Consider the following 13,646-nt stretch of genomic DNA (forward strand, 5'->3'; position numbering starts at 1 on the left):
TAGGGTTATTCAACCATCTGAGTTTCAGCTTGGAAGCCCGCCATCTTAGCCAGCTGGATGATGTCACTTACATAAGAACTATGGGGCCAAGGGGCCTAAAAAAGTTGAATAAGATTCAAATTTTTTTCAGCAAAAACAAATTTACCCGAAGGGCTCTTTAAATAAGAAATAAAATGAGGTGCTGGAGAGATGGCTCAGAGGTTAAGAATGCTGGCTGTTCTTCCAGAGTACCAGGGTTCAGTTCCCGGCACCCACATGGTGGCTCACAACTGTCTGTAACTCCAGCTCCAGAGCATCTGACACTTCTGGCCTCCACAGACATGACACTCATATGCACATACCTAAGCAGAGACACCACATAGGCATAAATAATTAAATAAAAATATTTTTTTTAGAAAAAGTAAAAACAAAGATAGATTAGTATTGCCACATATAGTAAATGTTATCCCCCTTAAATTGTGCCTTGCTGTAGACAGTGTTATAGGCTGTGTCAAGTGGAAACTGTGTCATGAAGCATCTCAAAGCTGGGGCTGAGGAGATGGCCCAGCAGGGAAGGTGCTTCCTATGCAAACATGAAGATCTGAATTCTGTCCCCAACACTCACATTAAAACGAAACAAACAAACAAAAAAGCAGGTGAAGTGAGTGGAACACCGGTATGATCCCAGCACTCAGGATGTAGATGGATCCTTGGGGCTCACTGCATAGCCAGCCCTGCCTACTTAGCCATTTAGAGGCCCTGTCTGGACAGACAAGGTAGATGGTGTCTGAGGAATGACCCCAGACACTACCTTCTGGCTTCCACATGAACATGTACATGAAAAGCATCTCCCGGGCTGGGGAGACGGCTCAATGGGCAAAGCGCTTGCTCTGAAAGCATGAGGGCCTGAGTTTGAGTCTCTAGTTCCCCATCACACACCTGTTACCCTAATAGCCGCAGAGGCGGAAGCAGGAGGGTCCCAGGGACTGTCTGGATAGCCAGTCCAGATGAAACATAAGCTCCAGGTTTAGTAACACCCTGAAAACAAGATGAGAAGTGACCGAGGAAAACCCCAAAAGGGACCTCTGGGCTCCATCCGCTGGCATACATTTGCATGTGTATACACACTGATTCTGCCCCCACACACCGGGGCACAGCATCTCAAGTTGGTGACCTCTCTCTGCTTAACCTGTTGCCCTCGATTTTTCTGTGTCTCCCCAGCAGCAAGTAGCCTGCTCTTTCTGCCACTGCTCCAGAATAGAATTCCTAAGAGTGCAGGAGGCTCACTCAGGCCCACCACAAAGTCACAACAGGCTCATTATACTCGAGGGAGAACACAGACCTGAATAAACCCAGGCTCAGACAGCGTTACCACCTCCACCCCAACCCTACCCACACCCAGCCACACCACACCACCACCACACCACCCAAGCCCCACTCCCAGCCCTAGCAAGTTTGAGACATGGTGGATCAAGTCTAAGACAATTTATTACTGGGCTCTTGGCTATTAGGTCTATGCTGTTCCCCACTCCAGCGTTCATGTGCGCATGTGTGGGTGGGTGGGTGTTTGTGTACACACACTTCGGCATGCATTCGTGGGGGGTTCCCTCATTGCTGTGGGGGGGGGGAACTTTGGCACTGAGGCCCAGTTCTCTGCTTGGTGTAGATTGAAGAGGAGCTTGCCGCCCTGCAGAAGGAACGCAGCGAGAGAATCAAGATTCTCCTGGAAAGACAAGAGCGAGAGACGGAGACTTTTGACATGGAGAGCCTCAGAATGGGATTTGGGAATTTGGTGACATTAGATTTTCCTAAGGAGGACTATAGATGAGATTAAATTTTTTTGCCATTTACAAAAAAAAAAAAAATGAAAAAAGAAAACAAAAAAATTCAGACCCTGCAAAACTACATTCCCCATTTTAACGGGCGTTGCTCTCACTTCACAGTCTCTCTTTCTCTCTCCCTCTCCCTCTCTCTCTCTTTCTCTCTCTCTCTCTTCCTGACATCGTGTCGGACTAGTGCCTGTTTACTCTTACTCCATCAGGGGCCCTTTCCTCCCCCGTGTCAACGTTCAGTGCTGGCCGGCCTGGCCGCCCCTACTGTCCACCACCCACACTGAAGTTCCGGTGTGGCTCACGGATGTTCTGTTGAGAACCTTGGAGGTGGTTCTAGAGTCAGTCAACCAACAAACGGCGATGGAATACAAATGGATATTGCTTTAAGCAATCCCTCATTGTCACCAACCAGTGAAAGTAAAGCAAAAAAAAAAAAAAAAAAAAAAAAAAGCCTAAAGAAAACTAAATAAATAATACATGCCAAGGGGGAGAGAGACACAAAATCCGCAGCCTTACACCTTAACCAGCTGCTGCATAATTTTATTTTATTTTATTTTTTTGGTATTTATTCATCAGGAATTAAAAAAACAAAGTTTTATTAAAGATTGAAAATTTGATACATTTTACAGGAACTAATTGTGATGTACATATGAAGTGGTAACATATTATTACTATTTTGGGGCCGGGGTGGGTGGGTGGGGTGGAGAGAGCTTGTGATTTTTAAGAGCCTGCCGGCAAGAGTTTGCCTTGCCGTCAGCCTGGTCTACTGTATCCCGGCATCCTCTGCTGTTGCGGACGGTGCGAATACACTTATGGAACTCACAGAATCCCAGTAGCACAAAATTGGGCTTTGGCAAATCATGTATTTTGTGTATAGAGGGAATCTAAGGAGAGGAATTGCTTATTTTCATATTGTATTTTAACTGTTTCTCTGATCAAAATTTTTTTACTTCCTCCTCCTGTTCCTCCCCCTACCTACACCCACCTCCCCGAGGTTTCCGGTTCAGTCTCTGGAGTTCAATGTCTTTTCAGTCCGATCATCTCTGTTTATTTCTCCTTCCCCTCCCCGCTCCCCCTATCTTTGGTCATAAATATTGCATTATTCATCCTTTCAAACTGTGTATTTTCTTACAATAAAAAATGATGAAGAAAAAAAGGCTTTACTCCTTTTGCATGCACCTTAAAAAAAAAAAAAACACTTAAAAAAAACCACATTTTTCAGGTTCCAAGGAAGAGCATGATTAACTGTCAGGGCTTTTAATTATATTTGTAAATAAAAGTGTTCGTCACATTGCCTGGCTGTGTTCTTGTAGCAGGGTTTCCCTTCTAGGTGCCTCTGGAATGGCTCTAAGGGCTGAGCCCTCCTGGAACCTGGGCTCCAGGGCTTCCTCCCAGAAGGATGCTAAGGTAAAGCTGAACCTTCCAGTTTCTCCTTCTGGAACGAGATGGAGGTGTGCATGCTCACAGAAGCCGGCCCAGTCTTGGTGCCCCTAGCTTAGAAGCTCGAGCCACACAGGATCGCAGACAAGAGGACTGGACCCCACCAAGAAGAGCAAGCTATGGAGGAGGTACCGGAGCGCTCCCACTGTAGCGCAGACCCCATCCCTTCTTGGTCTCCTTTCACTTGAGCAACTATGTAGTAAAAACAGACTTCCTGGATGTCTCACACCTATCATCTTAGCTCTGCAAGCCGTAGGTACTCAAATTGGATTTTGCTTTCTTGTTATTGTCTCTACGGTTTTTGTTGTTGTTTTTGGTCTTCCCACTTTATTGGGTTGTTTTGTTTTGTTTTGTTTTTCTGATACCATGTAGATTGGGCTGGACCCTCGAACCCACAGAGATCCTTCTGCCTCTGGCCCATCACCTCTTTAAAGTGCTGGGAGGATTAGAGGCGAGTGCTGTCACACCCCGTCCTGTTTTGTGTTTTCCTAATGACCTGAGAGCTGGGTTGCTGAGGCATGCTTAGCCAAGCTGAGGTCACATGCAGTTTCCCATTCTGCAGGGCTGGGGACTAAGTTCAGCTCCTGTGGACTAGGTAAGCACTGTATCACCAAGCCCCAGCCCCTGCCCACACTGCTCTTTTAAATGAGGACCTGAGAACCATTCTTGGATCCTAAAAGCAGGAGAGTTATCAAGTACATATGTAACCTGTAGGTTTCATTGTGACAAACTAGATCTGAAAGTGTAAAATTACAAATAGTTACTAACATGGATTAACTCCTCTATAAAGCCCATGGTAACAGCCGCCCAGCTTCCCAGACCACTCAACCTGTTAGTGTTTATGGTCAACACACTGGCACTGAGGGAGCCTGGTATGGTGGAGCACACTTAATCCCAGCATTCAGGAGGCAGAGGCAGGCAGATCACTGGGTTCCAGGACAGCCAAGGCTGTTACATAGAGAAACCCTGTTTCAGAAAAACAAAACAAAAGACAAACAAACAAAAAAACAGGAATAAAAGAAATACAAGGAGGGGGCAGAGAGCCAGAGTCCTCCCTTTCAGCATGCAGTAAACTCCTCAGATTTAAAAAAAGATTATAAAAAATGGTTTATGGGCCAGGCGGTGGTGGCGCACGCCTTTAATCCCAGCATTCGGGAGGCAGAGTCAGGCGGATCTCTGTGAGTTCAAGACCAGCCTGGTCTACAAGAGCTAGTTCCAGGACAGCCTCCAAAGCCACAGAGAAACCCTGTCTCAAAAAACCAAAAAAAAAAAAAAAAAAAAAAAAAGGATTAGTGGGTAAAACCCTGATAATGTGAGTTCAAACCCTAGAGCCCACTCCTACAAGGAAGGTCCCCGGATTCCAACCTTAGAAATACTACTGAGCTGTGGGCCAGCTGTGAGCCATCGAGACGGCTCAGCAATGAAGGAGCTTGCTGTGGAAACCTGGTGACCGTAAATTCAATACCTGAACAAGTCGTCCACTGACCACACACATGCTGTAGTGCACACCCACACATTATGCATGCATGTGTGAATACACACAAACATACCAGAAATAACAGGATTAAATTTTAAGTAATACTGGGCTGTGAGCCTTGTTGTACTGTGAGACACCTATGGTGATAGCTAATATTATTATTATAGGATCTAGAGTCAAATCGTAAGGGACAAGCACAGGCCTGGGAGAGCTTATCTAGATTAATGTAATTGAAGTGACACCATCCACCCTAATTGTGGGTGTTACCATGCCACGGGCTAGAGTCCTTAACTGAACAAAAAGGAGGAAGTGAGCTGAGCACCAGTGTTCATCTGTTTCCTGAAGGCAGGTGTCACATGACAGCTGCTTCAAGCTCCTGCTTTCATGCCTTTCCCACCATGATGGACTGTACCCTCAAACTGTTGTCACTAACCCTCTTGTGTTCATATTACACTCTTGGGAAGGCTGTAATCAGGGAATGGCCTTGAACCTATGGACTTTGTTCGTATATGACAACTAGATCCATTTACTCATTTATTACATTTCTTTTTTAAAAAAGATTTATTTATTATGTATGCAGTGTTCTGCCTGTGTGTATCCCTGAACATCACAAGAGGGCACCAGATCCCATTACAGATGGTTGTGAGCCCCATATGGTTGTTGGGAATTGAACCCATGTCCTTTGGAAGAGCAGCCAGTGCCCTTAATCTCTGAGCCATCTCTACATCTGTACAGTCTTTTTTTTTAGATTTTTTTTTTTTAATGCATACAGGTGCTTGTATGCCTGCAGACCAGAAGAGGGCATCGGATTGTGAGCTGTCCTGTGGGCGCTGGGAATTGAACTCAAGACCTCTGAAAGAGCAGCCAGTGCTCTTAACCACCGAGGGATCTCTCCAGCCCCATTTATTACATTTCTTATTTTGTTTATGTTTGCATGCCCATGTGTGCCACACCTCACACATGGGGGTCAGAGGACAACAGTGAGGGTCAGTTCTTTCCTTCCAGTGTGGGTGTCCTCCAGAGTCGGATTTGGTGACTTTACCCACTAAGCCATATTGCTGGCCCAAGTCTACACCTGTTTAGACAAGGAAGCAGAAGACTTTGCCCTGATTATTACTTTTTAAAAAATGCTTTCCACAAAATCTACTTATCTTAATTTACCCACCAGGCCATGTTCTCAACATTTGCCCAATAAAGTACCAGGAGGTGGGCTAGGTAGCACATGTCTGTAATTCCAGAAACCCAGGGAGGCAGAGGCAGAATTGTGAGTTCAAGGCCAGCCTGTGGTATATTATAAGGCCATACAATAACACAGTAAAGAGGAGGTCTAACCCCATGAACCCAAATGGCAGCGACAAGAACCTTCTGTCATTAGGCAGGAGCTGGGAGCCTCCTCCACCTGCTCCTCTTTGACCCCTCTGTGAATAACCCAGCAGGAGTATGCATTTCCAAGACACTAACACAGCCTTTCACCACCAAAGGGGAAGGCTTGTGGGAGATGTGGGTAGTACAAGGGGGTCCTGTGTCCCATCCCTGGCACCAAAGGATGCAATAGGGCTGTTATGAATTTGATCAGCTTCTCGCAGAATTATTTTCCCAGGTGGCAGTGCCGCTTTAGAGGGCTGTGAACACTTTTTAAGTTTCTGGCTGGAGGAAATGGGCCAAGGGCCCAGTTGATTGCAGCTTCATGCTGTCTGCCCTGCTAGGATGTAAACCCCCTTTACAGTCCCCCAACCAGAGCCCGGGCCGCCTAACTATGCTTTTCCTGCTGGTCAGGTGTCACAAGAGTACAAAACCAGCACGGTATTTGACAAGGAAGAACTTGTCGAAAGTAAAGGTGCTTCCTGGCCTGAAGCAAGCCTTGAAATAGTTTTTACAATTACATTTATTTGTGTTTGGGTGTCCTTGTGCCAAGGTTTGTGACTGAAGTAAGACTACAACTTGCAGTAGTCAGGTTTCTCCTTTCACCATCTGGGTCCTACTCGGGACATCAAGGTTGGTGACAAGTGCTTTTGCCTGCTGAGTCATCTTCGTGACCTTTATTATTTTTTATGTAACCCAAGCTGTCCCCAAGCTCACACAATCCTCCTGCCTCAGTCTCCCAAATGCTGGGGTTACAGGTCTGATCTACCATTCCCAGGCCAGCCTGAAACCTGGGAGTTTGTTTTTTTTGTTCTTGTTGAGACAGGGTCTCACTATGGAGATAATGAGGCTGGCCTAGAACTCAGAGATCCACCTGCCTCTGCCTCACAAGTGCTAGGACAAAAGGCATGAGCCGCCACTGACTCTGCGAGCACTGCTTCCACTGCCCTCCCTTTATAAGCACCTGAGGGGGGAGGGGATGGCATGGCTGCATGCCTTAGAGGGCTCTGACTTTACCCATGTGTGAAACCCAGACACAGTAAGGAAAATACTTGCATGTCCGAATCCATTGCCTTTTAGTTTTATTTGACGATGAATAGACAAGATTAACACACCCAGCAACTCCAGTGACTTTTGCTCACACTACTGAAAAGCAAGACTTAGCCCCTCTCTCCATGGCCATGCCTCAGCACAGAAGCCCTGTTCTTTAGGGTTACAGGACATCAACACCTATGCAGCCGCCTGACTATCAGGACTTGACTGAGATGGAAGCCTTGGGTTGTCTCAGTTGGGTGGTAGGACTCTTAAAAACCATCTCAGAAGATGCCACCGTGCCTGGTTCTAGATGGAGTCCTTGTCAAACCACGTACAGACACTAGCCCTCGTCCCAGGGGACCTGCTCTTGGCAGGGTACCTTACTTTTCAGAGTTGTGCTTCTTAAATTAACAATTCGAGGACTCCATCAGAACACCAAACACCCCCAGATGGAGCCTAAGTTTGAGCAAACAAACTGGGATGCAATTATTAGAATCATAAGGATGGGCAGTGGGAAATCACCCTAAACTTCTATCCTAGCTCAGAACTCCCTGCGAGGGGGTAGGAAGGAAAGGAGAAGAAACAGCATGCTTTGAACAACTTGATAACACTGTGGGGGGGGTCCCCAGGACCACCAGTCTCCACGGCTCCCCTACTTCCCGGAGAGCTGCTCATACAGCTTGGGCACATAGTCGTCCCACTCTGCCTGGTAACAGGTGCCCGCCACGGGGGCTCCCAGGTGATACTTCTTGCGGAAGGCTGCCACTTTGAACTTGCCACGGTGATCTCCTGACCTGTTGCTGAGGATGGGTTCATCACAGTTCAGTGGTTTGTCCTGCTCATACACCAGCCAGACGTAGCGGTGGAGGCCTGCAGGGATAGGCAAGCATCACCAGACAGTAAGTTTGGGGCTGGGGGATGTGCCCCTGTAGGGTGTACTCTAGCCTAACATGCACAAATCCCCGGCTTGGTTTTCTACTCAGCACAACATAAACGAAGTGTAGTGGGGAACACCAGTAACCCTGGCACGTGGATCAGAAGTTCAGGCGTATTCTTAGGTACACCAAAAGTTCAAGGCTAGCCTGGGCTACACGAAACTATGTCAAACTCCCATGGTTTTAGCCACTTTTATTTTTTCCTTTGGTTTTTTGAGACAGGGTTTCTCTGTGTAGCTTTGGAGCCTATCCTGGCACTCGCTCTGGAGACCAGGCTGGCCTTGAACTCACAGAGATCCGACTGCCTCTGCCTCCCGAGTGCTGGGATTAAAGGCGTGTGCCACCAACGCCCGGCTAGCCACTTCTTAAAAAGCTATTTACAAGTATGAGGATGGTGAAGAGAAGTGGCCATCGTCCATCAGAATGCTGACAAGGAATGACCGGTATGCCACTTGTCACAAAAGCATCAGTGACCTGCAAGGATTTCACACACAAAAGCCTCATACAAGCTGATCAGGGTGTAGAACATCCATTTTGGAGTCTCTAGAGCAACTCTTAGACCTGGAGCATCTACCCAGAAGCAATGGAAACCCCTGCCAAGGAGAAGCAGCCAGAAGGCACACAGTGGCTCTGTTCACAACACACAGCCTAAGTGCCCAGCAAGACGAAGGCTGAACCACGAGGCACACAGTCACAGGAACACTAATTAACAAAAGGAAATGAACTAGAAACCAGAACCTGATGACTCCCACACAAAGGCCATTCACAGGTAACACACCCCTCACACTCTGCCCAATGGCAACATGGTGGCCAAAGCAACCCATAGAGGCAGGTGGCAGAACATGCTCTGGGGAGCCACAGGAACAAGGCCACCTCTAAAACTTTTGGGGTGACAGGAAGAGGCTCCATCCTTCTGGAGTGTCCAGATGTGTGTGCCTCAAATCCTCTGCCTGGGACTTCACAACCCATCAGTTTATTGTGCAAACTATACCTTTAAAACCCAGGAGAGCTGCTGGGGTTTCTAGTCTTCGAAACAGAACACAGCTCCTACCCGAGAGACTCACTTTACTCCCCAGCGTCTCCCAGCTATAATTAAATCACCTGCTTTTGTAAGTGCCCTGGAGGACCTTAGTCCCCAGGAAATTTGTTTCTTTACTCTCCTGTTATGAACATGCAAGAGGCCTTTAAACCACCTGGAAGTTTCTGGGCCTGCAGCCACACTGTGAGTCACGAGCAACGGTCCTTGTCCTTATGGGTACTCATTATTCCACTGAGTTCTCAGGGCAGAACAATGCACAAAAGTTCACATTCTGCCATGCATCACCCGTCATCCCCGGGGCCGTGTTCCAGTGAATGGGAACACCATGTAACAAGCAACAGGCAGTAACTGTGTCTCCCACCAGCTCCAGGGGTTCTTGTGGGACTTGGGGAGTTTCAATGTTGGAGTTGACTCTCACTGACTCACACTGTCCATGTAAACACAAAACACAGTGTGTGTTCAATGTGGGTCATGATAGCATGTGTGCATATGTGTGCACAGGTCTTCAACGTGGCTCACTACAAATCTTTTCAACCCAACCACATTTTGGGGAGAAAGGGAGAGTTATAAAGAGATATACCAGGCAGTCTTTGAGCATTTGTATGAAAATGGTGATCCTTTCCTGTTTATAGGATCAGAAACTCCCAAGATCAACAAAGCGGAGCTGAGACAGAGACCAGAGGGGCTAAACTTCCTTTGCCCCACATACATCCCCCCAGAACCTCACTCCAAGCCCCACAGCACTGCCTGCTCTCTGCACCCCTGCTTGTTAAAGACATTTAACAGCCCAGTGACAGAGAGCTTATGAAGTGTCAGAGGGCCCCGGCTTTGATTTTTCAGGACCCCCAAAAAACATATACTGATATAACTCTCTAGTTGTCCAAGAAGGGACTACAGAGGGCCCACCCCATCAGAACCCCCACAATCCTACAGATTGATGACTACACAGGGAAGGACTCGCCAGAAGGGGAAAGCAAGCAGGCTTGTGTCTCCCGCAGGGTAAGACGTGGAAATAAACTGGGCCTAAGGGAGCCCCCCTGGGCCAGCCCAACCCTCACGGGGTCTCCCCTCACACCCTTCCCCTGAAGCAGACTTTACTGACCTGTGCCACTGGGAGGCCCAGAGCCCACGTAATCTGAGAGAACCTTGCCACTGCTAATGTCATTGCCCTTCATGTTGACCACCAGAAAATGGTGCCACTCCCTGAAAAGAGAGAGAGAGAACAAGGGACTGTGAGCACCAGGTGACAGGTGTGCACCGAGCACCGACTCCATGCTGGGCTACAATGGCAGAGGATACAGTGGGAAAGCATACACAAGTGTGAGGGCTATACACCAAGAGAAAGAGAACTCCATTTATGAGGCTGAGGCTGAGGCTGTGGCTCAGGCAGGCATCCTCCCATCACTACAAACCATGCTGTAATAATCCCAGGAGATCTATGTGTTCCTGTCTAGCAAGGGACTTCCACTAAACAGGTCACACCTGCATGACAGCCTGTCACCATCTTTTTCCCAACTTGCCTGAATTTGGGGTCCTTCCTGCTGGGAGCGTCAGGGTCTGTGAGGACCAGGGTGTAGAGTTTCCCTGGGTCAAGACCATCCCATGAAATGCTGCTGGGCCTATTCTTAACCTGTAGGAAGGAACCAGTTTGAGGTTAAAAATTCAGAAATGGCCAGGCGGTGGTGGTGCACGCCTTTAGTCCCAGCACTCGAAGAGGCAGAGGCAGGTGGATCTCTGTGAGTTCGAGACCAGCCTAAATGGTGGGACAAGTGTCCAACCGTGGCACCAGGACTTTCTCCACAACCTTATTTGGGTCCTGAGCACCATGCCTTTCAATATAGTGGCCAGCTGATGTGTAATCTGCCTACACTGAACTAGTTCAAGAGCCCAGAAAACGAGAGCGCCCAAGGACATGCACAGTTTGGGACAACGGAAACCGGCCAGGCCTCCGACGGAAACTTCCAAGTCACCGTCCCAAACCCTGAACTCTAAATACAAAAAGAGAGGGGTTAGACCTACTTTCTCTGAGCCTGGAGCCGCTCTTGGGCTTCAGCATTCCAACCACCCGCAACAGCAAAATGGACTGTAATGGGAAGGCGCTGGGCCTGGAGCCCTGCAAAGTGTAGGCCGCTCGCTTGGGGGCGGGGGGGGGGGGGGTTGTAGCTGCAAGTTCTGAACCATTAAAAAAGGTTACATAAGATTCCTCCGGCGGTCGGGTGGGACTCGTGTGGCGCAGTTGGAGCTGCAGAAGCTGAGCCGGAAGGCCCTGGGTGCGAGGCCTGCTCCATCCCGCTGCTCCCGGGCCTCCCCCGCCCTCAGGCCTGCGCGGTACCTGGGTGGGCGTCAGCACTTTGCCCAGCTCGTCCACCTCCACCCCGGCGTAGGCGACCCGCAGCGCGTGCTGGGGACGCTCGTCCACCTCCTGCAGGCTCAGCGGCCCGGACCACTGGCTGATGTCGGCAGGCATGGCGACAACAAGGGAGTGCACACACGCGCTGATTCCGAGTGCCGCGAACCCAGGACGCTTGCGCAATTATCTGCCGCCGCTCGGCCAATCGCAAGCCAGACCGCGCCCCTCCTCGCCCTCTGATTGGCTGAACCGCAGCTGGGCGGTCCAAGCGCCAGGGTGAGGGCACGCCTTCCCGCTCCAGTGCCTGCAGGGATACTGATTCAATACTACAGTTTAGATTATTATTTGCGGCTTCTTTGCTTAGAAGACTCTCTGCCCCATTTCGAAATTCCCAGTGATAAGGCCTTGCTTTTTCTCTTGAGTTTCTTAAAAGAGCGCCATTTCTTCCCTACATTATCTTTTGTTGTTTTAAACGTTTTTTTTTTTTTTTTTTTTTTTTTTTTTTTTTTTTTTTTTTAATGCCACCAAAGTTCAACCCCGGGGGAAATCAATAAATTTGTTGGGCTTCTCTGCAGAATGCGGGTGACCACAAAGCACCAGACTGAAAGTTCTGCACCCAGCACATGGCTCCACCAATGCCCACACTGGAACAATTCTTTAATAAACCTTCCAGCCGGTATGCCTGCAAGTTAGATCAGAATTGTATACAAATAGCTGGGAGGAGTGACTGGATCTCAGTTGATGCTTCAACGACCTCTGCCTCCTATGAGACAGCCAGCAGTCCACTAGCCCCTTATTGACCGTAGCAGCAGCTGAGCTTGTGAAGATGGCGACTGCTTTTCTCAGACCGGAACGTTCTCCTAGGGACAGAGTGACTTTATAAGACAAAATTGAATTCAGGTTGCCAATCAGATAGCCTCGGAATGTGGCTATTCCCTGGGTGGCTCCCAGGTCATTCCAGGGGTCCTGAAAGAGAAAAATGGAAAGCGGCATTAACAGTGTGGACTGAGAGGAGTAAGGGCGGGGGTGGGGCGGGAGGCTAGGAGTGGAGTATTGAACATTCTTGTCACAGGTCTGAGTATAGAGGTCAGAGGAAAATTGTGGAAGGAGACCCTCTCATTTAAGAGCAGTGCCTCCTGGATGGGGTGGCAGGATCTGTGGGCTCACGTGGCTCCTATATAAGAAAGATTAAAAAATAAATTAAAATTTTAAACAAGAAACTCATGCAACATATACTCCACACATGAAAATGCACATACTGTCTACATTTTTTTTTCTCTTAGTTACCTTTCTCTCATGCTGCAACAAAGTGCCCAAGTGCACAGTAAAAAAGGGAGGGTTAATTTTGGCTAGAAGCTTGAGAGTAGAAAGGCAGAAAGGCATGGTGACGAGGCATTCATCACGTTGCACCTGTACTCAGGAAACAGAGAGAGATGAATGCTGGTACTCAGCTCGATATCTCATTTTTATGAAGTCCAGGACACCAATCCATTGGATGATGCACCCACAGTTAATGTGGGTCTTCCCACCTCACTTCACCCAGTCTAGAAGCTTCTTTACAAACATACTCAGAGGTTTGACTCCTTCGTCATTCTAAATCTTGTCATCTTGACAATCAATATTATCTCTCACACTCTCTTTGAGAACTCGACTTTGAACACTTGTGGTAGTTTGCATATAACTGGCCCCCATAATTTCATAGGGAGTGGCACTATTAGGAGGTGTGCCTTTGTTGGAGTGAGTATGGCCTTATTGGAGGAAGTGTGTCACTGTGGGGGCTGGCTCTGAGGTTTCCTAGGCTCAGGATACTGCCCACTGTCTCAGTCCATTTCCTGTTGCCTTCAGATCAAGATGTAGCCAGCACCATGTCTGCCTGCACACTGCACACCACCAGGCTCCCTGGCATAATGATAATGGACTGAACCTCTGAAACTCTAAGTGAGCCACCCTAATTCAATGTTTCCTTATAAGAGTTGCTGCGGTCATGGTGTCTCTTCACAGCAATAGAAACCCCGACTAAGACAGCACACGAGTACATATGTGATGGCTGAGGAAGGCAGAATAGGGCAGCAGAGTCCCTGGAACTGGAGTTACAGGCAGTTGTAAGCCTCTAAAATGGGAGCTGCAAACTGAACTCAGACCCTCTGTAAGAGCAGCTAGTGCCCTGCTCTAACTGCCAGCCATCTTTCTGGCCCCT

At 48.3% G+C, this 13,646-nt stretch overlaps 2 protein-coding genes across 3 annotated transcripts in view; one reads left to right on the forward strand and one right to left on the reverse strand.

Annotated features, from left to right (window-relative positions):
* The window catches only part of Taok3 (TAO kinase 3), a 162,544-nt gene extending 160,283 nt beyond the window's left edge, over positions 1–2,261 (forward strand). For both annotated transcript variants that reach the window (XM_027414189.2, XM_027414190.2), the window contains one exon: positions 1,646–2,261. In XM_027414189.2, coding sequence (XP_027269990.1) covers positions 1,646–1,807 — 162 coding nt within the window. In that variant the 3' untranslated portion in view covers positions 1,808–2,261. The remainder of the gene's footprint in view (positions 1–1,645) is intronic.
* Positions 2,262–7,149: 4,888 nt separating this feature from the next.
* Positions 7,150–11,618, reverse strand: Pebp1 (phosphatidylethanolamine binding protein 1). The gene is made up of 4 exons (XM_027414188.2): positions 11,432–11,618; positions 10,620–10,729; positions 10,202–10,302; positions 7,150–7,995 (listed from the first exon to the last, which is right to left on the reverse strand). The coding sequence occupies exons 1-4, from the start codon at positions 11,564–11,566 to the stop codon at positions 7,778–7,780; spliced, it is 564 nt and encodes a 187-aa protein (XP_027269989.1). The 5' UTR covers positions 11,567–11,618; the 3' UTR covers positions 7,150–7,777.
* Positions 11,619–13,646: the final 2,028 nt, after the last annotated feature.

The sequence above is a fragment of the Cricetulus griseus genome, chromosome 4 (assembly GCF_003668045.3).
Source record: "Cricetulus griseus strain 17A/GY chromosome 4, alternate assembly CriGri-PICRH-1.0, whole genome shotgun sequence".
Taxonomy (NCBI): Eukaryota; Metazoa; Chordata; class Mammalia; order Rodentia; family Cricetidae; genus Cricetulus; species Cricetulus griseus.

Bases quoted from the DNA above. Each gene is read 5' to 3' on its own strand.
- Pebp1 (XM_027414188.2), bottom strand. From the start codon at position 11,566: ATGCCTGCCGACATCAGCCAGTGGTCCGGGCCGCTGAGCCTGCAGGAG. The intron at 10,303-10,619 runs GCAAGTTGGGAA...CTCTCTTTTCAG, and splicing joins AGGAAGGACCCCAAATTCAG to GGAGTGGCACCATTTTCTGG. The intron at 7,996-10,201 runs GTCAGTAAAGTC...CTATCCCTGCAG, and splicing joins TGGGCCTCCCAGTGGCACAG to GCCTCCACCGCTACGTCTGG.